The sequence below is a fragment of the Vitis vinifera genome, chromosome 5, assembly GCF_030704535.1.
Source record: "Vitis vinifera cultivar Pinot Noir 40024 chromosome 5, ASM3070453v1".
In the NCBI taxonomy this organism is placed as follows: domain Eukaryota; kingdom Viridiplantae; phylum Streptophyta; class Magnoliopsida; order Vitales; family Vitaceae; genus Vitis; species Vitis vinifera.
The window spans coordinates 24,568,843-24,596,512 of NC_081809.1; the positions used below are offsets into that span (position 1 = coordinate 24,568,843).

Genomic DNA, 27,670 nt, shown 5'->3' on the forward strand with positions numbered 1-27,670 from the left:
ATCTTGCAACTAGAGGAGCTAATTTGGGAAGTAGGTAAGCAAGCCCAACTAGGAATATATTGAATACTTTGTGCTTTTACTTAGAATCTTTATGGGTCGCTAGGTATGCAATTTCAAAAGGAATTAATGAAATAAGCCCAAAAATAGTAACTTATATCATGTTCCAAATTTATCGTTAGGAAAAAACTGTTCTATTGCTTCGGTACCTACCGAACACAAGATCCTAGCCGTTGGATCTGGTAGTACAATCCTAACCATGGTTTTGAAAACCAAACCAAATATATTTGTCCAATCCATTAGCCATCAACCGATCACAATACCGATTTGGTTAGGAGTTGAACAATTTCAAACATTGAACTAGAATCGAATAACCTAAATCAACAATTGAGCCCGTCAATTCAACTAATTAGTTAGGAAATCTAACTCACAGCAAAAAATGGTTATTCGATTAAAATGATTATTAAAAACCTAAAATCAACCAAGTCAATCCTAATTTAGGTTTTTTAATAACCCTTTTAATCAAATAACCTAAATCAACAATTGAACCTCTTCTCCCTCACTAAAAAAGGTTTTTTGATTAAAAAGGTTATTAAAAACCTAAATTTAGAAATCTAACCCTTCATCATTTTTTGACAAAAGTATCACCACTTTTTTCTTATAATTTTATTTTAATCTGCCTATAAATAATTTAAATAGTGAAGGATATTTATGTTAAAAATGAGTTATTTTTTAAGTAAAAACATGAAAAACTTTTACGAATGATTTTATTTCTTTTAATTAATTCTTGAAAAAAGTAATTGAAAATTCAATATTTTTTTTTTTATCTATCTTTCTTTTCAGGTCAATCTCTTTAGAAAAAACATTTGAAAATGCAAGTTTTGTCCGAAGTTAACAATTTTGTGAAAAACACTTGAAAATGCTAAGCTTTTTTTGTTCTTTCTTTTCCCTCCCAAAATTCAAGTTTTTCCCAAAGTCCCACTTTGGAAAAAGCACTTGAAAAATTCAAGCTTTTTTTTTACATCTTCTCTCCCCCAAGCCTAGAACTTGAAAATTCAAGCTTTTATTTTATTTTATTTTATTTTTTATTATTATTTTTTTTTAATCTCTTCTCCATATGGAGTCAACCACTTTGGAAGTTTACCTGTCCTCCCATGTCGTACGTGCTTGGCCATCTAGAACTGCTTGTTCAAGTATAGGTTTATCACATCAAATTCTCCTAGACATCATGAAACAATTGAACTACACCATGAGAGTCATAAGAGGTGTATGGGTTTCCCGTGAATACCAAGAAATAATGTAGAAGCTCAAAGCTTTCTTGATTAATAACATGTTTGTCATTGTTATGGATGATCTTTCTCATTTCTTTTTCTGGAATGATCTGTTAATAATACTTGCAGACAAATCAAATGGGAATTAGTATGATTAGGATCACTCACAAAATGGGTCTTCTTTCAAATCCCAAAATGAGGATTGATCTTACCCACTGCCATTACATGCAAATGAGGAGAGTTGGGCTTTGAAGGTAAACATACCACCAGAACTACTGATTGTAAAATTAGTAGAAGCACTCTCACACAAGGATGCAACCATTAAAGAGTGATCTGCTACACTTCAACAGTTCCATCATGACCAACAACAACTTTGGTCCAATACCCTCTACCCAATCCATAAGAATTTGTCCTTATACATGAGAAGATGTTTATTTTATTTCACTTTATTTCCTCAAGATTTTGATATCCCGGAAAGAAAATTGATAACACTGTGGGCTGTAGAGGATATATATGATGCAACCAGAAGGCGAGAATGAAGCTCTAGAAGATGTTACAGACAGGTTCTTGCATTTGGTGATAACCCAAGGAATGTCCTAGCGACAAAGAAGAAGATTAATGGGAATGTTAAAACAATTCGCCTGTTGGATGCCCGAAGACAATATTGGTTATCTGAAGCTCAACAAGCCACATTTCTTAGAGTTCATACTATTACAAGACCAGAATTATCCCTGGGCACCAACATGACCCAACATCTTGTTGACCATCTTGACAAAAAAGATATAAGCTTTGATCATATGATGGTGGTCATAATACAAGTTCAACTTCTTTCATACTTTACCATCAAGATATCCTCTCTTTTATGTCCTTTGATACTCCAAGAGAAAGGGAACCTGGAGAAGAGGTAGGAAACTTTTTACAGTGATGCATTTCTAAGAATTGCTTCCTATTATTGCGGATGCTTGATCTTGAAAATGTATTTGAACTTGAGTTGCCTGAGGCACTGGGGAAATTAACTCGACTGAAGTACCTATCTAGAGGTGTGTTGGTAATTCTATGAGGAACTTAAAATTAAAGTTTAATGATGTCAAGGATCAAATTCTTGCTAAGAAAGTTTGCAGGACAAGTGAAGCAATACCATCAAACTTTACCCTAAATATTGGGACTAGGAGTAGGAGTTTGGAAAGAAATTCTAACTGGGGCTACATTAGATCGAATTCAAAGAATGGAAGAAGCAAATTCAGATTTTTACAAGATTTTATCCTAACAGATCTTAACTATAGCTTCTGGTGAAGTTGACATTGACCAATGAAATCACAAATGAACAAAATGAACCATTGTGTTGCTGATCTGAGTATAAGGAGGTCAATGACATCCTCTACCTCATCAGAGACATCTATAAGTTCCTCTGTGAAGCCGTAATGCCACTTGATATTCCGAGTACTCAATTCCATTTGGATCCATTGGAGCTGCTCTTCAACTCCAACCAATGCTGCTTGCTCTCAAAGTAGCAGAGCAGAGTGGTTCTCTAACACCCTGCATACAATGCTGTCTGCAATGAGACATGCATCGAACATGCATCGCTGCTCTGCCTCAACTTCAAGATGTCTGATTAGTTTGTACCAGTCCTGTTGAGCAATCGGAGTATGATTAGCAAAGGAACACCTGATTTCTCTATCCACAGAGTGGAGTATATTAATCTACTCAGAAATAGGAAGACTTTAAAGCTTCTCAAGCCTCTTAATCTGAACCAATAGATACAAATGTATGCAGGTTTTGCTGGTTAGGGCTGTCATACAGCCTGCATGGACCATGGTCCTTTTGTCTACCCTTTGTAAGGGGCCCCTTGCCTTTGGCCTTGATGGCTAGTAACACATGTAGAAAGGTCCAATGCTGAAACTTTTCATTTATCAATGAAGTAGGAGTGGCAGACATTGCCATTACAACAGCACAACATCCGGTCTTATCAAGGAGTAATAAGTAGTGATCGGAACATATGGGAAGTCTATGGTATAGCTTTAGTGAGCCTCCTTTACAAGTTTTCCTCTTCCTGTTGTCTTGCCATCCTCCCCAACCATATAGATGGAGATTAAGGATATAATTTCAAGAAATCATGCTACCTCGTCAAGACCCAAGGCTGATTATCGAAAATTGATGGATGAGTATAGACCAAAAGAAGCAGAAGGATTTGGGATTTAAGACAGTGATACAACAAACAGCAATGCTTTCCACTCTTTTCAGTGCTTTCAACTAATTATTTTCAGATCTATTTGTAAGAGTTTAAGACTGCAACTACAACCAATCCCTTATTCAAGAGTAAGGCGGTGTTTTTTTTTGCTTAATTTTAAATAGAAACTTAATGCTTAATAGTGTTAAATATTAGGTTGTTTGTTTTTATAATATTTTATTTCTATTAAGTATTAAAAAGTAAAAAAAATCAATATGTTATTTTTTCTATTTAGAAAAAGTTAAATATTTGGTTTTTTTATTCAGTAAAAAATTTATAATAAGTTATAAAAAATTAGAAAAACAAACAACCTAAATTCTAAAAATAAATTGCTTTTAGTAAAAATACAAAAAAACAAACACCCTCTAAATCTCAACAAGAAGCTTTGAAAGTGATTGAGATTACATTCATGTACATTTCTGTTGGAGCCCAATTTAACTCATACAGCTGTGTGAAAATTTTCTCTCTAATGCCTATTTGGAGTATTTACAATTTGAAGGAGAATACCGATTGCTATGAAATTTGTATGAACCTCATTCCCAAAATATACTGAAATGTAAAGTGTTTGATATGCTTAGCAGGAGATATGGAATGTATCTGGCAAAAAAATTATGAATCATGTGACATTCATTGGCACCATTTACTTAATATTGATGTTTACTTTAAATTTGAAAACTATCAAAGTCTTGAACCATAACATTAACAAATATAATAGCAGTATTTTTTAACATGAAGTTGAGAAAGCATAGGACATTGGAGGATGTCAAAAATCAATTAAGCCATCATATGATCCTAAAGGGTGTGGGGGGCAATGGAGTAGTTTCCACTTCCAATTTTTGTAGTTATATATACACATTTTCAACTAATTTTGATTTAGTACGCAACTAATCATATCAATTTTTTATTTCTATTTTTAATTTTTAAATTATTTTTAAGAATAAAAAGATTCATTTAGTACTGAGTCTAACTTGATTTAAAATTTATTTATTTAATGAGAAAATTTTAGAAAATATAATTTTTTGTGTATGACAAATAATTAAATCATAACTCATTAAGTATTAGTTTTGATCTATTATCTTTGACGGTGATTGAATCTATATTTGAGTTCTAAGTTATTTTTAAAAATAATTAAACTCATTAATAAATTTAATACATTAGGTCTCACTATATTAAAATATCTTTTTCTAATGAAAAATTCATTACAATATAGTTTTGTACAAGAGAAATAATAAAGTCATTTTGAACAAAATTTAATCTACCAATTTTCAATAATAATTGTATTGTTTTTTGAGTTCTAAATTATTTCAAAATTAATATTCCTAATTTTACATATTAAGTCTTGTTTAATTTGAAGTTTATTTGTATAGTAAGAAAATTTAGAAAAATATTGTTCTACATAAAATAAAAAAAAATAAAATAAAAACAATAGAATTATTTTGAACTAATTTTTATACAAAAATTTCTTATTTTATTATTGAAACTTCAAATTATTATTGAAACCTATTAAACTTTTTTGTTTGGAGTTCTTTTTGCCTAACAAAAAAAAAATTACAAAAATATGGTTACAAGTTCAAGAAGAAACAAACAAAATCATTAATATAAATTTTAATTTTTAAATTTCTAAATATTAATTAGGCTCAATTTTAAGATCCATAATTTTCGAGTACTAATTGAATTAGTTTTTAGTTTAATAAATGGTATGTATCAAATATCACTTTATTTGAAATTTATTTGCTTAATCAAAATAATTTAAAGAAGTTAAAAGAAGTTCACAAACTACATATAATTAAGAAAAAAAAATCATATTTGAAATGTTTTTATGTTGGTTGATAGAGAAAGAATAAAGGAAAAAAATTGACATAATTTATTTGTTTTTATGATTTTTTTTTCATGCTATTTTTTATTTCTCATATTTTCCTTCAATGAAAATAATTTCTACCAAATCTCTCAAATTGATCTCCTTTTTACTTTATTGAAACCAACTTCAAGGGACCCACTATAGCTTCGTGAAACACCATTCTCCTCCTAGCTATTCTAACTAAACTTGATCCACAAATTTTTAAAATCCCATAAGATTAGCCCTAACTAAGCTAGCTAGCCATTGTATCCCCAAAGGAATTAACCTCATATATGCTTTAAATTCCTTACCTTGCATGCTCTAGGCTAATTGCTTCCAAGTAGTCATACTAACAATCTTGGTGCCATCCACCATTGCTAACGTTAGAGGCTTCTCTTGTTGTATTACACAATCTGTGCTCTTAGACATAGTGGCATCAAGAAAATTATGGGTACTTTTATAGTCAATCAAATGATGACAATTTTTTTCTTGATATTATCTCTCTAATTCACATGGTCTGATGAGATATGGCTCCCACAATAGCATGGACTAACACTAGAGGATCCTCATCCTCTCCTTCAAGTACAACATTTTCACCAATCATTTCATCACCCTCTTCTCCTTCTAACAAATAAATCTGTCTCCATTTGCACTTATGCCCTGCTTCATATTTTTCGTCATAATAGTAACATAACATCTTGTTTCTCATTACCTACATCACAGCCTAAGATATTTTCCTGATTGGGGGAATTTGTCCAGAAATTCCTCTTCCTACTTCTTGCATACGTGGTACCAGGCTGGTAGTGATCCGTGATGAGAACTTAGCTTCCATTATTGTTGCTTCCATCGTATTCTCTAATATCAAAACCAACCTTAAAACTTGAATTAGAGTAGTAGGTTGAAACATCATGGCTTAATTCTTGATTGTATCTCTCAGACCACTTATGAAGCATTGTATAAAAAATTCCTCTATTAAGCCTCTAGTCCTTACCATTAATGCTTCAAACCACTCTTGATAAATTTGCACTAATGAGGCTTGCCTCGATTTAGTAATTTGGCCCACCAGGTTGGCATACATTCCTAGTCCAAATTGCATAATTGTATTTGCAGCAAATGTCTTCCAATTTAAATCCTTAACATAGGCTTCATAACCATGGAACCAATCTAAAGCCTTACCTTCCAAATGAATATTAGAGGCAATCCCAACCTTCTCCAATTCTAGCATTCATTGTATTTGAAAAACTTCTCACACTCGTACACCCAACCTATTGGATTTTCCCTCTCAAAAGTCAAAAAATTCAATTTAGAAATTTGGTTTGTGTATGATTCATGCTAGACGTGGAACCTGTTCTTGGCTGGGTTGGAATTAAACCACTAACCTCCATAGAAACCCTAAGAGCCAATGATTTTTCTGCTAGTTGATCAATTTTGAGGTTCATCACTATCATCATATGGACTAACTCCTTCAGTTTTGTTGATTGTTGATTTGATTTTTTCTTCAATCGCTTAACGGAATCCTCCAATTGACAGACTTCTTATGTTCTAGTCCCATCTGCCATTACTTAGTGTTAGGTTGTCGCTATGATGCCAATGAAACAACCAGGAAGAAGAACACGTACGTGTTGGATTGAAAAATATAGCTTTTTATAGAATAATCTTCGAATGAGTCCTGCCCAAGAGAACCTGTCCCTTTTTATACCTAAGAGCCATTGACTCAGCAAAAAAATAAAAGGAAAGCAAAAAATCAAAGAATAAAATCAAGAAACAATTATCAAACTTGGTTTATTCATAAATACCCAAAGTAAAACCCAAAAATCATGGAATAAAATGGGTCAAAACAAACCCATGAACCCTTAAATTTGTGTTCTCAAATTTTTTTTTCTTGTTTCCTTCTCCAAATGAGAGAATAGACCGATGACAATACTGGTCACGGAAGATGGTGACAACGCTATGTTCTAAACTTCACATAGATGGGGCAACTAAGGTGGGTATGACCGTAGACTATGTTTAGATGAGAAAATATGTAGGACAAGGGAGAGGAAGAGAGATCATGAGAAAGATCTCAAATGGAAAAAGAAACACAAATTCCTTATTTCTATTTCTTCAAGAGATACAAAATCTGATTTTAAGATTTCATGGATAAAAACTCTTATCTCTCACATATTTCAGGAACAATTTGGCTATTGAAAATATTTAATTTATATGTTAATTTTTTATCTCTCTTTGCATTTTTTAATCACTAGAATAAATTACTTGTTGTAATTTCTTATTTTAGATAAGTGTTAGATAGCATATTAAATGATAAATATATATATATATATATATATATATATATATATATAGAAGAAGTGAACTTTAATTTTATCTCATAGATATGGAAATATTTTTCAAAATAATATATTTAAAAAAATTATTTTTAAAATTTACTATATTTTCTTAAAAACTCCTCCAGATAATTAATTATACATTACATAAGTCTTGAGTATCTAATGATGGCCTCTTCAACAAGGTATTTTGATTTTTATATAGAGGATTACATAAATTGCCCCAGATTCTTTAATTTCTAGAGCTACTCGAATCCTCAATCCTTAGTAGAATTTCTCATTTTGTCCAAGAAACTCACTACATATTTACCACCCTATCTTTCTCATGTGGAAACAAAACCTTTCCACATTGAAAACATTGTTTGGTTAAGTTGACTCCCTTGTCTTACAAGTCTTTCAAAAAGAGCTAGCCTACCAGTATTCCTCTTAGAAAAAGGGTGGGAGCAGTCCATTATCTCTCATAGAGAAAAAGAAAAAGAAAAAGGAAAAAGAAACTGATGGTATTGGGTGGTCAATATGTGGTGGTCACTGTTAATTGGCTTTCAGATAAAAATATATATATAAAGAGAGAGGAAAGGAGAAAAGACGTCAAGGGGAATGTTCTTAGAAAGAGAAGATGAAGGTGGTGATGAGTGTGAATTGGGTTGAAAATTAAGAAAGAAAATGAGAATATAAAATGAAAAGGAAGGACAAAATGATCAGGGAAAGACTTAGTTTTACTTGTTAGTTACCAGATTTCTTTGCCATTGTGAGTTTGTTACTAAGGCCGCCTCCACTCAGTCCTTTGCCTTTCGCGGCCAGCTTCACCTTGGCAGTATGAAATGGCTATGGAGTTTCATCGGGGGCTTTGTCGCCTACAGATTTTTGTAAGAACAATGAAATTTTGATCAAGTCTGCAATATCATCTCCCCTTTTGTGATCCTCCTAAGATGACTGATTATTAAATATTTATGGGTTAATAATTTCAGTTATTGTTTCCTTTTATTCATCATCATTTTATTAGATATTTTGCATGAGGTTTTTTTTTTTCCTTTCCCCCCTTGGTTTAATTTCTAGATTCTTGTTCGGATTGAAAAGCAGAATCTGCATCTCTTGATAATTCTTAAGATATGTTTTAATTAGATTTGTGTGAGAGCTTTTCTGTTCCTTTCTCCGCAGAAAAATGCTGCATGAATACTCTACAAGGAAGGAAAGGGAGGAGGCGTGGAGGATGATGGCAGAGGGTAGAAATGAAGAAGCTAAGGAGATGCGGCATAGAAACTCTACGTTGAAGACGAACGACACACCAGATTGGGACACAATAAATTGGGCAGAGGTAGACGACACACGAGATTTGGCGAAGATAGTCTTGTCGAGGGTCATAGAGAAAGTCTATGTTGTGCGCATTCAAGAACCAACAGTTTTCGTTGGAGTTGAAGAAGATGTCCAGTGGATCCAAAGAAAGTTGATGCGTGCTCGGGTTGAACCTGAATATTCCCCAGAGGAATTAACGGACGTTGCCTATGATTTTGAAGATGTGATTGATGACCTTATGCTCAGATCACCCGCCAAGCAAAGGAGATTAGGAAATTGCGAGAGGTGCCTTTTGATCATCAGAATTCATAAGAAGCTGGAATTGATGAAGTCTAAGATCCCTGCTCTTCCTTGTCTCCCGATCGCAATAGCATCAGGTGCCAACCATGGTAACTACTTTGAAGAAAGGGTCTGGTCAGACATATTCTTGATACAGGATCGGAGTGTGGCAAACACAATTGTTTCCCCAGTGGAACAGAAGGTATCAGCTCTGCTAGCTCAGGAGGTAATTCATCCCCATACTAAGAAGAAAGTCATGCGGGTGCTAGACAAATTCAGGTCTCTGAATGATTTTCTGACAGGCTTACAATCAGTGGAATTAGACTCTTGCAATATGGTTTGGATGGAGGAGTTGTCCCATGTTGCCCTGTCTGCTGTGACTGCCATTGAGTACTTCATCAATAAAAAAGAAGAGTTCACAAAAAGAAGTTGGATGAGACCTTCAAGGGGATTTCTTTTTGCTTTTGGCAAATTGAAATCTGAGGATAAGCTTGCTGTGGAGATGGACAAAATATATGCTAAGATCCAGAACCTCTCTATGCACAGACCAACAGAATTCAGTAGACAAAGTCAAAGTAGGGACACAGAGTCCACCGTGCTAATCTCACCACAGCCAACAACGCAAGAACCTAATCTCCCCAGCTTCACTGATGATGTACATGCGATGGTAAAACGGTTGCTTACAGATGACAAGAGTTTCAGAGTGATTCCAATAATGGGTATGGAAGGCATTGGAAAGACAACCCTTGCAAAGTTGATCTTTAACAATAAAGATGTTCTAAACCATTTTCCTTTTGGTGTTTGGACGTCTGATGGCTATGAATTTCACCTACGTGACAAGGAGAAATTGATGGACTCCAACCTAAGTCAACTAGGAGATGTGTGGAATTATCATGTTGAGTTACAACGGCTGAAAGCTTTCTTAATTGATAAAAGGTCTCTTATAGTTCTGGATGATACTCATATCCCATTCTTAGAGCATGTGTTAAGAATACTTGCAGAATCATCAAACGGAAGTAGAATGATTTTGACTACTCACAAAATCAGTTTACCACCAAATTTCCAAACGATGAGTGATCCTCACCTACTGCGATTACGAGGAGATGAGGAGAGTTGGGCATTGTTTACGCATGCTTTGAAAAAGAGCATACTCCCGGAATTGCTAAAGCTGAAAGACAAAATTGTAAGAAGATGTGGGGGTCTGCCACTGCTGATTGTAAAATTGGCAGAAGCACTCTCACACAAGGATGCAACCATTGAAGAGTGGTCCACTGTACTTCAACAGTTTCATCATGACCAACAGCAACTTTGGTCCAACACCCTCTATAAGATCCATAAGGATTTGTCCTTGTACATGAGGAGATGTCTATTTTATTTCACTTTATTTCCTAAGGATTTTGATATTCCAGCAAGAAGATTGATGGCACTGTGGGTTGCAGAGGATTTGGTCCAGCCAGAGGGCGAGAATGAAACTCCAGAAGACGTTGCAGAGAGGTGTCTGAATATGTTGATAGCCCAGGGAATGGTTCAAGTGACAAAGAAGAAGCTTAATGGGGATGTTAAAATGGTGCGATTGCCGGATGCCCTAAGACAGTATTGGTTATCCAAAGCTCAACAAGCCACATTTCTTGGAATTCATACTGACACAAGATCTGAGTTATCCCTAGGCACCAGCAGGATCCGTCGTCTTGTTGATCATCTTGACAAAGAAGATGTAAGCTTTGATCATATTCATGGTGATTACAACACAACTTCTACTTCTTTGCCACCTTACTATCAAGATGCGCTTTCTTTTATGTCCTTTGATACTCGAAAAGAAAGCAAACCAGGAGAAGACGTGGGAAACTTTCTTCGTCAAAGCATATCCAGTGGTTGCTTCCTAGTACTGCTCGTGCTTGATCTTGAAAATGTCTTCAGACCTAAGTTACCTGAGGCAATTGGCAAACTAACTCGACTAAGGTACTTTGGCTTAAGATCTACATTTCTCGAGATACTCCCATCATCTATAAGCAAGTTGCAGAATGTTCAAACACTGGACATGAAGCATACTAGCATCAACACTCTGCCTGATTCAATCTGGAAGCTACAACAACTGCGGCACTTATACTTGAGTGAGAGCTACCGAAGTAAACTTATGCTTGGACAGGGTACAAATTTTCCTACAATCCTCCAGACATTGTGTGGGCTATTTTTAGATGAGGAGACCCCGGTAAGAGATGGCCTAGACAGGTTACTCAGTATTAGGAAATTGGGATTAACAATGTCATCTAAACAAGAGGCAATGTCATTTCAACTGCAGGCAGTAGTTGACTGGGTTCTGAAACTGAACCAACTCCGGTCTTTAAGGCTCAAATCTATTGATCAAAACAATCAGCCATGGGATCTAGAATTGAAGCCTTTAGTAAGCCTTGTGAATCTTTCTTACATTTACTTGCTCGGACGGTTAAGGAATCCATCTGTTATGTCCCAATTCCCATACAGCCTCATCGACCTCACCTTATCAGCTTCAGGACTTGTAGAAGATCCAATGCGGTTATTGGATAAGCTTCCCAATCTTAGAAGTCTTAAATTGCTTGCCAAATCTTATTTAGGGAAAAGCATGCTTTGCTCTTTTGGAAGCTTTCCTCAGCTTCGAGTTCTTAAACTATGGAAGTTAGAGCAACTGGAGGAATTAAATGTAGAGAAAGGAGCACTACAAGCTCTCCGAGATTTGGAGGTTAGGTTCTGCAGAAGTCTGAAAATTCTTCCTGCAGAATTGCTGCATAGAACTCTCTTGAAAATTGAAGTTCTACCTGCCCAGTAAGTTCACTACTGGTCTCTTGAAAATTGGTTTATAACCAGCTTAACATGAGATGATTTCGTAATGTAACCAACAACCTGATACACCATTGTATTTTTCCCTTTTTTGTTTTGTTTGATTAGGGCGTGAGAAGCTATGCGAGAAGGTTCTGGTCTACTTCGTGTTGGGCTTTGCTTTCCATTTCAATGTTTTTGCTGTTGGAGCAGATATTCAAATACTCATGAGGGCAGTTCTCAGTTGCAACAATTTATAGAGCTCATTTCGAATTGGGTTTCCATCCCTTCTGCTCATTATTCTGTTCTACCATTGATGATAAGTTCTTGTCTTTCAAACCTTAAATGTATGCTGTAGTGTACTTGTTAGTAGATTCTGTGAGTTGTGTGTGTGAACCGTAGAATCAGGGCATCATGAACACAATGGTGTTGTGGGTGTGAATGCTATAGAATTTTGCTTTGTGATTGTATTTGGATTGAATAGAGTACTTTCTTCTTTCAGTTGATGATGTTTATTGGATAGAATTTAACTAGTCTGCTGGTATGCATATATGGAGAAAATAACATATATCACTATTGCCTAGATGGCCAAAGGAGAGTGAGATTAATCCTCCACCTTTGTTAGAAATCATAATACTAATATGTTAAAGAGTTTTGAATATTCCTATTTGTAGCTTATTTTTGTAAGTGCATTGGGTTCAAAGTCTTGAAATAAGTTATATTAATATATCAAATTAATGCTTCCTGCTGCTAACAAGCTCAGATCAGAACCTACCATCACCTGCATGGCTGCTTACATGCTCTGCCCAATCCAGTGGCTTACGACTTCTTTTTTCCTTCTAAATTAAGAAGATTTGGGAGTTAGATCATGCCATATAATTATGGAGCTTTTGTTATAACACTCATTTGAAATGGGATTCATCCACCTAAAGCTCTTCAACTCCAACCAAAGCTGCTGGTTATTGAAGGAGAAGAACGGAAAGTTTCACCAACAACCTCCATCCAGTGCTTACTGACATGAGATATCCATCTCTTTCCTGCTTCCTCCACTCTAACCTGTTACATTCCACCTGCTTCTTCTACTTTTGGTATGGTCAGTGTGGATTCAGGAAATGAACAGCAGAGCAGAGGTTACACCCAAGTGAGACCTTCGGTTTTGGAACCATAAATTTAGCTTGTGATTTGGGTGGTTGAAACAGGGCAATTAAAATACAGTTACTGGAATGCCAGCAAAATTTAGGGCCTAAATTCATGGGTAAGTATAGGTGGGAAAGCATTGAGCTATAAGATTTCACTGGGGAACAGTGATATAACTGGCAACTGCAATAGGTCATTAATATAGCGGCAGGAAGCAGCCTTTCCTGCACTGCATCCATTCTGCATGAGACCTACTACTTTTTCAGCACTTTCAAGCACTTAATAGATGCTCTCCTTCATTCTTTTCCAGAATATGCCTTGGGAGTTTTTTCAAGAGAGGAAGTACATAACAGTTGGAAACCAAGCTGCTCAACATTAGAAGTGAAAGGAGATAGAACAAGTGAGGGATTTTTTATGGCTGCAGGATGGCTAGAGACAGAGGATCATTGGTAGTGTGCGCAGAAAAGGGAGATGATGAGTCATGTGTTTGTGGAGAAGCTATCTTATTCTGTAAGGCAGGGTTGACCGGATCAACAAACCAAGTAGCCCAGAAAAGGTGAAGAGCTGCCTGACTTTGATAGAAATGAAGGTCCAATCTTCTCATCTTTTATTAGATCTGACGCCCATTTCCACCATTTATGTCTTACAGGTTTTTCTTCATTAATTCAAGGATTTATGGTATAGCATTTGGAGTTGTGTTTGATGTTTTACTTGGATATTCACATTAAGCACATGAACTAATTGACGAAAATTATCTATGCTTTCCTCAATATATGCATTCACATAGAAAATGCTACCTACACATCAACTTACCAATTCGTCTCTGTTTTTTATAATGATAAAGACGTTTGGTATTTTAGGAGACAAATGGAGATCTTCCCAAAAAGCTTGAGAAAATCTGGAACCCTGTGATATGATTTTACTCAGCCTAAAGTTGTCATCATCTTGTTGAGCAAGGAGAGAAAATGTATAGGGACAAGATGGGTCAGAGTCATCATTTAGCTCGCTTATTGATTGGGCTGCAACAACTGTCTTGTCCTTGGTGGCCCTGACATCATTTGAGCCCATTCATCCAAGCAAAGTCATCATTTCAAGACATGGTTCAAAATATCTGCTGATATGACTCAGCCGAGTTGTATCCACCTCAAACCTTTCTACGCTGAGTCCGATAACCGGTACCATCTTTAACACAGACCCAACTAAGAACCGACTAAACTTGGTTGCCTTGGTTGAGATTCTGAGTGGACTCGGTTGAAATTACGAGTTCAATCGTTTAAGATCTAAATATTCTCATATTAAACAAAAAAAAAAAAAATCCATTTCAAATCACAACAAAAGGCAACCAAAACTGAGAAATCTCTAATAAATATGAGAGATTCTCTTAAAAATAATTTTTTTTTCAAGACCCATAACCGTGAAGGATATGAAGAAAAAAGAAAGTTTCGTGTCGGTGATGTGGTTGTGGTGACTGACCGATGAGAAACATCACATTCTTTCATCGATGATGATCTTTGCATGTTGGTGTTGCCTCTTCTTGCTCGATCTTTGTAGTGTTGTTTGGTTGTGTACTACAGAGAGACAAAAGCAAACCGGGTATCCTGTGGTGTGAATAAGTGATGTTTGGGATTGAAAATTAAAGAAAAGGGCTTAATGTATTGTTTTATATAAAAATGATTTATTATTTCAAATGTTCATGTATTTGCTTCATTTTACATTAAATGTCAACAACATTTGGATTGGAAATTTGAAAATTAGAATTTTATATATTAAATTTGGTATGAATGACTTTAATTTTAGGCAATATATTATTTTACATGGTAATGGTATTATATAAGGTGTATTATTTTATATGTTAATTTATTGTTAATAATTTAAGAAATTATTTAATTTATTATTATGCTACTACAAAAATAATTTATGGTGTCACTATTTATGGTGTCACTTTTAAAATAATGACACCATAAGGTTTATAATTAATAAAGGTGACACATCATATTAAAAATCTTCAATTGAGGTAGTTAGATGATGTTAGTTTTATATTAATAGTGTCATTTTTCGGGAAGTGACATCATATAAAATAAATTTTTTTAAATATTATAACTTAATGAGCCTACTTGAGCCCACTTTTAGAATTAATAATAAGGACCAATCTATAAAAAGCCCATTGTTTCCACATGATACCCACAATCCAAAAAATCTCAGTATACAAACCCTATATATAATAAAAATCATAATCTTCTTCTACCTTTTCTCTCACCCATAGTCAACACGCTCACAATCGACATTCTTCTTTTTGTGGACTCCCAGGTAAGCCAAAATTTCTTAGATCTATCATCTTTTTTCTTTTATTAATGTTATTATATTGATTGTTTCAACATTTTTGTATTATGGTTTTTATGAACTGCGTTTTTTTGAGTTGTAGGGAAGAAAAACTTAGGTTTAAAGTTCTAGCATAGAAGAAAAAACCTGTAGATTAATTGATTTTTTAATCTGAACCAAACACACGATCAACTCCATAAAAACAAGTGGAAAACAAGAAAAAATGAATGGTTTTTAATATGTATTTGTGTGAGAACGATAGGTATAGATTTTTTTTGAGATATATTGCCACATGATCTTCATCCCTTCTAAAAAACGAGAGAGAGAAAAAAAAAATGATTTGAGTAGACACATCTTGGCATCGGGATGGCTTGAGCAAGGTGTAGTCTCCTACAATAGGAAGCATGGTGAACTGATGCATCACATGAGCAAGACTCCTATTGCATGAGACATACTCCTATCACATGAGATTTCTAGTCAAAGTGGGAGATTGAGACTTGATGCAGGAAGAGAAAGGGACTCTTGACATGAGAAGACTCCTAATCGGGATAGGAAACTAAATCTTCATGCATAAGGAGATAGAGAGATGTGGCATGAGAGTTTTAGATTCAGTAGGACTTGAGTCCTACTCAAATTTGTCATCTGTTGAGCTTGAGTCAGACTCAAACTAGGACTCAAAAGTTAGTCTCCTAGTAGGATTAGGACTGCTTGGTGCAACCTTTATAAAAGGAGGGCGTGACCTTCTAAAAAGCAAGTGAATACCTAGTAGGAGTCATATTGGACCAATAGGATGCTCCAAAAATTGAAACTCTGCCATTTTATACGGTTCAAGGCGTCCACCAATACCAGATTGCCCTTCCTCGATAACTGTAGTCTCTGCATCAAAAGAAGGAAAAGATCTATAACATATTAGAATCCCCATTGGCCTAATGGGAGAAAGGACTACACAGTGGCTAATTCCTAACTAGTTTTTACATTAATGTTATCTCCACACCTTGTCCAAAAGTAGCAGTTCGCCAACCCACTTGCTCCTTCGCACCCTTCAACTGTAAATCTCCATCTGTAGTCAGCTCAAGGACGCACCTTTCTGATGTGTAAAACCTTGTAAAATGGCCAGAATCCCACACCTTAACGTCCCCAAGAAAAACACCCAAGGAACACGCGTATTTTCCATTAATTGCTTCCACGCTCAATGCAGCTCTGAAACTAGGTACCATTTGGTTGGCCTCCATTAGAAATGCTCTCCCTTTGAATCCCACACTATATCCCACCGGCACTGCTAGCATAACGTGAGAAGGGGCGGGAAGATCAGACTTGCAAGAGCCATGGGCGAACAATTGAATTAGAACCCCAAGCAGAAAGAGAAAGAGAAAGAGCTTCATTAGTGAAACCTCAATCCCTATCTGCACTTTTTGGCACTAATCCTTGGGCTTGTGGGATGTGGGTTTGGTGTCATTAGGAATTTCTGGTGAGGGTTGATGGAAGACAGTGAAGGAAAAGTTTGGCATGGGTGTTGGAATGTGGCATTGCCAAAAAGGGCATGAGCTTGCTATTGCTTGCTTAGCAACAATTGAGTATATGTCATGTGCTTGCTATTGCTTGTTTAGGTTCTTTGTGTACCAAGAGAATACACACAGCAAAATTAATTATTAAGTTCTTGGTCACTTAATGCCCATTTCAGCCTCATCTGAGCAAATTCATTTCAGCCTCTTGTTACCCATTTTAGACTTTGTTCAGACATGAAATAATGATTGATATTTTCATGAAATCTTGCTACTCTAGATTAGATTCTTGGTCACTCATATGGCATGATCTAAGTGGAAAATAAGGTGGTGCTTGCTTCACATGTGCCTGAGAAAATGGCAGGCACCTTCATCCTAGGGGCTGCATATTTAGAATTTTGGTATAAGCTCTCTCCCCTGATCAAAGCCTCAAAAGTTTGATGCTTAGAGTCCAAAATATTGACAAAAGCCACAACAAGCTATCCTCATTAATACGTTGTGTTGATGACTTCCCTTTTCCTTTAATGGCTGTTTTTTGATATGGAATCCCATTGACTGCAGTACATCTCCAGTTTTATGCTTGTTGCTTGCAATGGAGAGTAGAAAGTGACAAGCTCATCACGTAAAGAAAAATTCTCCAACTCAAATCCATCTTTTCCCTTATTTTCCAAGCTTCAATTTATTCCTAAAACAAAAATAAATAAATAAATAAATAAATAAATAATGCAAAAAACTACAAACCAGAAACCATCATAGGGACTGCTTAGACTTTATTTAGGAAGTGTTTTTAAAAACAAATTTGAAAAACAGTTCTTAAGAATAATTCTCTATCATTTTATAGGAAAAAAGTGAACCTTAAATGTTCTTAACTCTATATAAATAAGATGAAGGAAGGAATTTTTGGAGTGTTACCAAGACTGCCACATTTTAAACTATAAAACCCACACAGATAAAAAAAGTAAAATAAAGATGTGGATTTAAAAATAAGTTAATTGTTTTTATTTATTACTTAAAAGTTGTTTTTTTTTTTTTAAATTTAAGTAATATCATTAATTAATTTTATTAAATATATTTAATTTATTTAATGACGTAAATTAAATTATTAAATGATTTTAAGTTATTAAGTTATTTATTTATTTATATATTTATTAATTTCCCAAATCTCGCAGTATCCTGAAGTAGAACATCAATAGATTTTTTTCTTTTCTTTTTTTATTTTGGGATTCTACGTCAGTAGATGACCAGCACTTCATGCAACCCATCATTTTCTATACCACCCATCTAAGAAAACCAAAATTGATAATGCTACTGAGTCAACTATTTTGTTTTGATTCTCTTACAACACATAAACAATCATTTTAGTAGGAGAGAATGAAAATTGTCGACCTGATTCAACAAAAATACATTATGAAATGAGAAGTTGTTGACAATTATCAAACTGACTGGCTAGAAAAACACATTAACGACAAGGACTACTGTACAGAAAGAAAAACATTGGGGACTATTCCATAATCATATGCTTTTTTATTGTTTTCTGAGGAACAATTCTCAGTGTTTGAATATATATATTCTTCTATTGCTTTCTGCTTGAGAAGTCTGCATAGTTGAAGTTTTTCTTTGCAAGATTGGGTACTAGAAATCTCTCACTATTTGGTGTTAGTTCTACAATCTTGCTTGCTGTTTAGTTCTTGATTTATAGTATTATTTATAATAACGATTTTCTATGGTGGGTGCTTGAAATTTTCCATTTTTTATGTTAGTTTCTGCTTTGTCTTTGTCTACAGTTCTGGTTCTGAGAAAATTTCTGCTTGACTGCAATTTATTGGTCATCCCATTATCTTTGTTGGTGTTGTTGTGATTTCTTTGAAAAAATATGCATTTTAGTAGTATTTGCAAAGATGGGTAGAAGAAATTTCTCACTTGTTTATTTATTTATTTTCTGTTTATGCTCTTTATTCCTGATTTTGAGAAACATTTATATGCTTGGCAATATGACCAAGTACCCTCTGTATTTTCTTAGTTTTGTGGTGATTACCTTTGAGAAATGCAGTGTTGGAGTGTTTCGTAACTCAGGTACAAGAAATTTATTTGTTTCCAAATAATTATGGTGTTTGATTCTTAGCCTCTGCTGCTGATTCTGCTAGGTTTTTTTTTTTTATTCTTTGTCATATGGAAATTTGGTTTTGTTTGTAATATTTTTTTAAATCCATTTGTCTGATCGGAAAGTCTCTGCTTTTCTCCTTCTCCACACACACATTTTTCCTAACTCATAACTAATCCATCTCATCGTTTTAGGCTTAAGTTATTGTACTTTGTTGCACATACTAAAGCAAAAGAAAAGTTTGCTGAACATTTGAATTTGTTTCGGGTTTTGACTTTTAAGTAGTACCAGAAGAATTAGGTTGTGTTTGGCTGCATGGAATTGGAGCTTCGTATTGCAATTTGCGGTCCAGTTGTGAAATTTACAGTTGGTCCCCTTTCATAAAATTAAAGTTCAACAGTTTGCTGAAAGTGAGACTTATGGATACTGTAGAATTAAAATTATGAATCAAATCCAATTATGTGAAAGCAAACACTACCTTAGGTTGTTTAGGTTGTCACAAACTTTTGACAACTATTTTGTGTACTAATGCATATTAAGTTTTGTTCTTGCCTATTTAAGTTACATTTAGTTATTTAAATATATCCAATATTATGTTGAAAAAAGATGTACTTACTTAAATTTTTTTGTTCTTAATGTTAACAAGTTTTGCAGTTCTCTTGTATAGGATATATATTCCATTATTTTAATTGAAATGGAAAATCGAGATTGGATGTCAAAAGATAGAAGGTCAGTTGAGTATGATGAAGGAGTTGAAAACTTTATCAATTTCACATTAACACATTCAACCAACCATACCTCTATAAAATGCCCATGCTTACGTTGTGGAAATCTATTATGTCAAATCCCTCAAGTCATTAGAGAGCATTTGTTCTTTAATGGAATAGATCTCAGTTATCGAATATGGTATTGGCATGGAGAAAAGGGTCCCAGTGGAGGATTTTCAAATGTCTCACAACAACGTTATGACAAATGCGAGTATAATGATGTTGTTGATACAATAGATATGGTTAATGCTGCACAAGTTAATTGTATGAATGATCCCCAAGTGTTTGGAAGGTTACTTGCAGATGCAGAAAAACCTTTATATCCTGGATGCATGAAATACACAAAGTTGTCAGCATTGGTAAAACTTTACAACTTAAAAGCACGTCATGGTTGGTCTGACAAAGGATTCTCAGAATTGCTTCAGTTGCTTGGAGATATGTTGCCATTGAATAATGAGATGCCACTGTCCATGTATGAAGCTAAAAAGACTTTCAGTGCTCTTGGTATGGAATATCAAAAAATTCATGCATGTCCTAATGATTGTATTTTGTATAGAAACCAGTATAAGGATGCTATTGCATGCCCAACTTGTGGAAAGTCAAGGTGGAAGATAAACAATGAGGGGGAGAAGATTAAGAAGGGGGTTCCTGCAAAGGTTTTGTGGTATTTCCCACCAATCCCTAGATTTAAAAGGATGTTCCAATCCTCAGAAACCGCTAAACATCTTATGTGGCATGCCAAGGATAAAGAATGTGATGGTAAACTACGCCACCCATCAGATTCCTCAGCGTGGAAACTAGTTGACCATATGTGGCCTGATTTTGCATGTGAACCGCGAAACCTTAGACTAGCACTCTCAATAGATGGAATAAATCCTCATAAGTTTATGAGCAGTAGACATAGTTGTTGTCCTGTTATAATGGTCATATACAACCTTCCTCCTTGGTTGTGCATGAAAAGGAAGTTTATGATGCTATCATTATTGATCTCAGGACCACGACAACCTGGCAAAAATATAGATGTTTACTTGAGTCCATTGGTGGATGACCTTAAAACTTTGTGGGAAAAAGGAGTTGAGACTTATGATGCACACTTGCATGAGGTTTTTACTTTAAAGGCCATTCTTTTATGGACAATCAATGATTTTCCTGCATATGGAAACTTAGCTGGTTGCACTGTGAAAGGATATTATGCATGTCCAATATGTGGAGAAGGAACATATTCCAAAAGATTAAAGCATGGTAGGAAAAACTCGTATATGGGTCACCGACGATTTCTACCACGTAACCATCCCTATCGGAGACAAAAGAAGGCATTCAATGGTGAACAAGATTTTAGGATTCCTCCTAAAATTTTGAGTGGGGAAGAAATACTTGAAAAAGTTGATCTCATTCCTATTTCTTGGGGAAAAATGAAGATAAAATCTCTTGAATCTGATGTGAACACAAATTGTTGGAAAAAAAAGTCCTATTTTTTTAGTTAGAATATTGGAAATATCTTCATGTCCGTCACAACTTGGATGTTATGCACATCGAAAAGAATGTCTGTGAGAGTATTATTGGTACTTTGTTTAACATCCCAGGGAAAACAAAGGATGGACTTAATGCTCGACTTGACCTAGTTGAAATGGGTTTAAGGTCTGAACTTTTCCCAAGACTTGACTTGAAAAAGACCTACCTTCCCCCTGCATGTTTTTCACTATCCAGAAATGAGAAAAAATTAGTTTGTCAAACGTTGTCTAATTTGAAGGTCCCTGAAGAGTATTGCTCAAATTTTAGAAATCTTGTCTCCTTAGAGGAATTGAAGTTGTTTGGTCTAAAATCTCATGACTACCATGCACTTATGCAACAACTATTGCCAATGGCATTACGTTCTGTTTTGCCAAAGCATGTGAGATATACTATATCAAGATTGTGTATCTTCTTCAATAAATTATGTACAAAAGTGGTTGATGTGCCAAAATTGAATGAAGTACATAATGAGTTAGTGGTCACGTTGTGCTTACTTGAAAAGTATTTTCCACCTTCATTTTTTGATATTATGCTTCATTTAACAGTGCATTTGATAAGGGAGGTGCGACTATGTGGTCCAGTTTACTTTAGGTGGATGTACCCATTTGAGAGGTATATGAAAGTTCTTAAAGGATATGTTCGCAATCATAATCGGCTTGAATGATGCATTGTTGAGTGCTATTTAGCAGAGGAAGCTGTCGAATTTTGTACTGAATATTTATCAGGAACTCATGCAATTGGAATTCCAAAAAGTAACAATTATGACAACAAATTTGGTAGACCTATAACTGGTGGTCGTTCTATCAACATTGATCATAAATCGTGGTTACAAGCACATCATTATGTGTTAGAGAATACAACTATTGTCCAACCATACATTGAGTAAGAAAAATATACCTTTATTTTTTTATAATTTCATAACATAATGATGAAATCCTAAGTTTGCATTCCTTGTCTATAACGTTATAAGGAACACATGAATTGGTTGAAGTCTCAATACCCTCGACAATTTAAGAGACAAATTTGGTTGCAAGAAGAACATATGCGTTGTTTTACATATTGGCTTAAAGGAAAGGTAATCTCATAGTTTTCAGAAATTATTTTAATATGTTGAAAACACCACAAGTTTCCAATTGTGTTTTGATTACACACAGGTTGAAGAGGCTATCCATAACGGGCAAGATATTCCCAACACGCTTAGGTGGTTAGCACATGGCCCTACTCACCAGGTGGTCAAATACCCTGGATACATCATTAATGGGTGTCGTTACCATACTAAGGAACGTGATATGACATGCGTCACCTAAAATAGTGGTGTTAGCATTTTAGCAGGGACTATGCAAATTTCCAGTTCTAAGGATAAGAACCCAGTTTTTGGTGAACTTTGCTTTTATGGGGTCATTAATGAGATATGGGATCTTGATTACAACATGTTCAGAATTCCAATTTTCAAGTGTGATTGGGTTGACAACAAGAATGGTATAAAAGTGGATGAACTCGGGTTCACATTAGTTGACTTCTCCAAAATTGGTCACAAATCGGATCCATTTATTTTAGCATCTGATTCGATGCCCAGCCGGGTCTTTTAATCAAAAACATTTATAAAACCTATGGCCTTATACTGGCGTAGCAAAGCTACTATAGTATAGCAGTTCTAGGGTCGAACTCAGGGATGGGTTTTCACTCTATCAGTGACAGACTCTAAATTAGAAATTGATTCTGATGATTTCCTTTAGCACAAACTTGAAATTTAAAAGAAAATAAAATTGTTTTGAAAGTGGTGATTTAAACTAAACTCACATAGAACTAAGTAAAAAGTGGAAGAAAGAAAGTTTCCCGGAGATAAAGGTTGCTAGGTTCAAGTTCCAGATGCAAAGTGGAAAATTCCGGATTTTTCTCCTCGCATTGGGGATTTAACCTATAGTTATTGCCCGAACCGGTATAGGTTTGACAATGAAGTTTTAATCCATAAAAAGTCACTAGAGATGGTAGTTAAGGTCCATTAATGGCTTAAGACACTATGGGCTATCACCTTGAATCACTTTTCAATGGCTCGTACATGATAACTAATGGACTGATATGGATCTAGCAATAAGCATCCACAGAGACCTTAAGCTTACCATGTATTGGCCAGTCAAAGTGATTCTAAGGGATTTAAGGCAAAACCTTGGCTTTATAAACCATTTATGGACTCCAACTACCTGAATTTAATGCACGAAAACTTTCCATGTTTTAATCTGGACTTTTCACCTAGCTTCCTTTACTCTAAGAAACTAAATGTTTAGCCTCTCATCCTCTGGGAAAACATCCTCAGAGGGTGTTTGGCTTGCAAGAAAATAGAAAATAGAAGAGAGAAAAAGAAAGCAAAAGAGATCTCTGTATTTCACTAAGTAGCAAATTTACATCATTTGGTCTCCTGGAGAAAGCTCCCCGAAAAGATATTTTTTCAGAGATTACAAGAGAATTTATATAGGAAGGTAATTTTACCCTTCCTTGGATACTTCCTAGCTAAGGAATTACATGAGTGGTTGAATACATGGAGAAAATGGAAATTTAGACACAAAAATATCAGAAGAAAAAGAGTCGGCAAAAATATCCAATTTTCGCACGCTGGAGTTCCAATTTCGCACTTTGATTTGAGGTGTGCGAAATTTTCGCACAGTGGACTGAGGAATTCGCACCTTGATTTCCATCGTGCGAAATTGTCCCTCAGCTTGATGCAGTTGTCTTCCAAAGGCCATATCTTTCTCATTTCAGCTCCAAATCGTACATGGTTTGAACCGTTGGATTCTTGACTTTCTGAGCTTTGAAATGGTATATAGAATGTAAAAAATGGAGTTCGGAAAGTACTCCAAAAGTGCAATGAAATACTGCAGCTGTGTCCCCTGTTTTCATCCCCTGTTTTCCTCTTCTCCATTGTTTCTTCCTTGTATACTTTGAACGACTAAGGCAAAGGATTATGAGGCTCCATAGCTTGATTTCTTCATAAATTTAAGCTTTCAAAAGCTTTGCCATGAACTATAAATAGCTCTCCCTCATTCTTAAATTGCTTTGGTGAGCATAAAGCTATCAAAAAGCACCAAAACTTAACACAATTGTTAGAAACGATTGCAAGGGTCCCTAACATGTTAATTGGGTTAAAAGGTAATAATTACTACTCAAGGGTGTTTAAAAGAGCTAATTACAAGCTACAAAATAGCATGTTTTGAGTAGTAATCACTCCCCCCAACCGACATATTGCTAGTCCCTTAGCAATTAAGGAGAGAAAAACTAAGCAAACATAATAATATACATAAAAGAGGTCATGCAATTCATTCCAAAAAATAATTGAGAGGCATGACTGATATCCAAACACATCTCACCTGGTGAACTAAAGATATGAAGATTCAAAATGCAATAGGAGTTGTCAAAGCTTAAAACTTAAACAAAAAGTACAAAGAGTGGAGATTATGCAATTAAGTATCAAAAGAATCTCTACTCTCAAGGTTCCAAATCAAACTCTTCCATAATAAGCTAAGTGTTAATGAGATTAGCTTCCGGATATAGTATATACAACTATCCTCACCCTCCAACCTAAGCTTTTCTCGAACATTGGCAAAATTAATCAACTCTTAATAGGTTAGGAACGCACCTTCTTATTCACAATTCTTTTTACTCACTAATCTTAACCAATTCACCTATGTAGCAAGCAGAGGATCGATGACTCCCAACCAATCAAGGTTTAGGGCATCGGGTTTTAAAGGCTTTCGCCACCCCTTCGGATCATGCTTAGGTTTCAAGGAAAGAATAGAAGCTTATTCTTCTTTTTTTTTTTTTTTTTCAAAGACTCATTGGTCTTTATGAGGTGTCCCAACACTATTAAAGAGAGGCTAAGTAATGAACCAAGTCAAAATTTTCCTAAGCTTAGAAGGTGAGAAAGTTTTACATCATATATCCGGGATCTAATGTGCACAGTGGTGTAAAGCTTGAAATGGAAGAAGAAAGTTCGAAATCAAAGAGGCTTCAATAGATTATCAACTTTGAAAGCATAAAACAAACTCTAAGACTTAAATAATTAAGTTAAAACTCGACTTATCCTATTTTATTTTTGAGAAATTATCTTTAACAACCATAGAGAATGATTCAAAAAACTTTTTAAAAATTTTAAATTTTAAGCAAAAATCAACTAAAATACCAAAATAACTTAGTATTAACAACAAAACTTCCTTTCTCAACTCTCCCCCCAACCAAGTTGAACATTGTCCTCAATGTTTCGAAAGCGATTAAAAATAAAGGGAGGAAGTGGTACCTCCTGAGTGAGACAAAGTCTGAGTGTAAAGGAGGTATGGAGTACCTTAAACCACATGTTCCAAGGACAAAAGAGTAATGAGAAAAGGGAATATAATCAAAAAGGATATATATATATATATATATATATATATATATATATTTCAAGTAATACTTCCAATCCCAGTTTATAACACATGCAAAAGATGGGATTTACAAGTCTAAAATAAAAAACAAGTAAAATATAAAAATATCAAATATGAGGGGTGTCATGTGATGGCTCTGCTCTGATCTCCTCCTCTGGTATGGGCTGCTCAGCTGGTAAGCTCTCCTTATCTAGCACTAGAGGCTCGGATGGTGCAGACCTATCATGCCCAAAAGGTGTCTGCATACTCAATTGCTGCTGAATCTGATGAAGGATCGTGGTATGCTGGGCTTGAGTAGCAATGATCTGATCCTGGTGTGCCCGAATAGTGGCCATCTGGTGGATAATAGAATCCTGAGCAGTGCTCAGTGTCCGCAATGAATGCTCTAAGCCTCTGAATTCCGTAAGAGAAACGATGACAGTGGGCTCAGATGAAGGAGGAGGTGCTGGGGTAGCTGGCATGACTGGTGGAGCACCCGAAGTGATAGGAGAAATAGGATGTATAGGCTCAGGAATATGCTCTGAGGGGTGTGCTGTAGGGGCAGGAGGTGTGGTCTCTGTGAGAATCTCATCCTGCTGGGCCTGAGGCATCTGCTCATCTTGGGGTAGCTCTGGGGGTGCAAGCACAGCTGGGGCTCCCTGGGGTGCAAAGTAGGCTACCAAGTGATGCCATTTGTCGAGAGAGAAGTCCTCTCGGCAATGGCGGCGCCTCTCAAGACGGGGCTGTTCAGGATAGCCCAGGTGCTCTAAAATCTGGCAGAGGAGCCTCGGAAATAGTAATGGGATGCCATCTGCCCTTTGAAGCTTCTTCTGATGGACTTTCTCTTCAAAATGAAGAAGATAAGTCATAATCAAATGATGAGGGCCGAAGAAATAGCCCTCAGAAATCCTAAATAACGCCTCAAGTATAGCTCCTCGCCTCTGAACTTTGTGCTGAAGGGTGAAAAGGTTGGCACGCAGGAGCACATCAATAAGGAGCATCCCAGATGGAAGCTCTCTCCTAGTCAACACTGAGGCTGTAGAAGTCCCCCTGGACAAAATGCGGACCATGTCACTCTGAGAGAATGAGGACCACTCCCTGAAGTCTGCCTCAATCACAGGCTCATAAGGTATACGGAGGGCCTCAGCAATGTGACGAGCTCCAATGGCACCCTGGCGTCCATCTATGGTAAATTGGATGAGGGTAGGATTACGGAGGCCTCGAGTAGTCATAAATTGATAAAAATCTATAACTACTCTGGGATAGTAGAATTGCCTAGGAGTGAGAAGATCCTCCATGTGATACCTCTGTAGTAGTCGGAATGAATCTCTGAGCTCTGGCTGCTGTCTGAGGGCCTCTGTATCAAAGTAGGTCTCGGAATGGAAGGATCGATCTCTGCAATCCAAGTTGCCCTCTATCGGTGGTCCGGCTATCATGGGACGCCTGATAACGGTCTCAGGAGTAATCCCCACAGGAATCCGAGAGTCCTCTGTAGGTGGCTCTGACTGAGGTGCGTGGGATGGCTCTCCAGGACCCGAGAACTTGGTTCTCTTCGCTGGTGGCCGAGAAACAGAGCTCGTGGCTTGATTGGCTGGTGGCACAGGGTCCGTGGGTGGTCTCCTGGTGGGGTATCGGCGCTGAGAAGGGGCTTCCCCCTCAGATGGGGGAATGGCCGGGGCCTGAACAGGTGGCGAAGCTGCGGCTCCCATGGCGGCTCGATGTGGTCGAGGTGTCGGTGAGGATGGGGAGCCGGAAAGGCCTCCTCTAGTCTTCGCCATGGCCGAAATGGAGGTGGGTGACTGTTCGGGATTCCAGAGGCTCCTCAGCTGGTTCGTGGGGGAATCCTTTGAGCTTCTGGACTTTAAGGGATTATATAGGAATGAGGTTTAGGGGGTTTTTGATGTTTTAAAATTTTCCAAG

The 27,670-nt window shown here is 36.0% G+C and overlaps 3 protein-coding genes across 3 annotated transcripts; 1 reads left to right on the forward strand and 2 right to left on the reverse strand.

Annotated features, from left to right (window-relative positions):
* Positions 1-8,264: 8,264 nt before the first annotated feature.
* Positions 8,265-12,554, forward strand: LOC104879464 (putative disease resistance RPP13-like protein 2). The gene is made up of 3 exons (XM_010652305.3): positions 8,265-8,522; positions 8,815-12,027; positions 12,151-12,554. Exons 1-3 carry the CDS (start codon positions 8,473-8,475, stop codon positions 12,155-12,157), a joined length of 3,270 nt encoding a protein of 1,089 aa, XP_010650607.2. The 5' UTR covers positions 8,265-8,472; the 3' UTR covers positions 12,158-12,554.
* A 3,695-nt stretch (positions 12,555-16,249) lies between these two features.
* Positions 16,250-17,008, reverse strand: LOC104879482 (uncharacterized). Its single transcript, XM_010652342.3, has 2 exons — positions 16,472-17,008; positions 16,250-16,353 (listed from the first exon to the last, which is right to left on the reverse strand). The coding sequence occupies exons 1-2, from the start codon at positions 16,857-16,859 to the stop codon at positions 16,250-16,252; spliced, it is 492 nt and encodes a 163-aa protein (XP_010650644.1). The 5' UTR covers positions 16,860-17,008.
* Positions 17,009-18,315: 1,307 nt separating this feature from the next.
* LOC104879483 (lysine-rich arabinogalactan protein 19-like) lies at positions 18,316-27,528 on the reverse strand. Its single transcript, XM_010652343.1, has 3 exons — positions 27,106-27,528; positions 26,247-26,409; positions 18,316-18,365 (listed from the first exon to the last, which is right to left on the reverse strand). Exons 1-3 carry the CDS (start codon positions 27,526-27,528, stop codon positions 18,316-18,318), a joined length of 636 nt encoding a protein of 211 aa, XP_010650645.1.
* Positions 27,529-27,670: the final 142 nt, after the last annotated feature.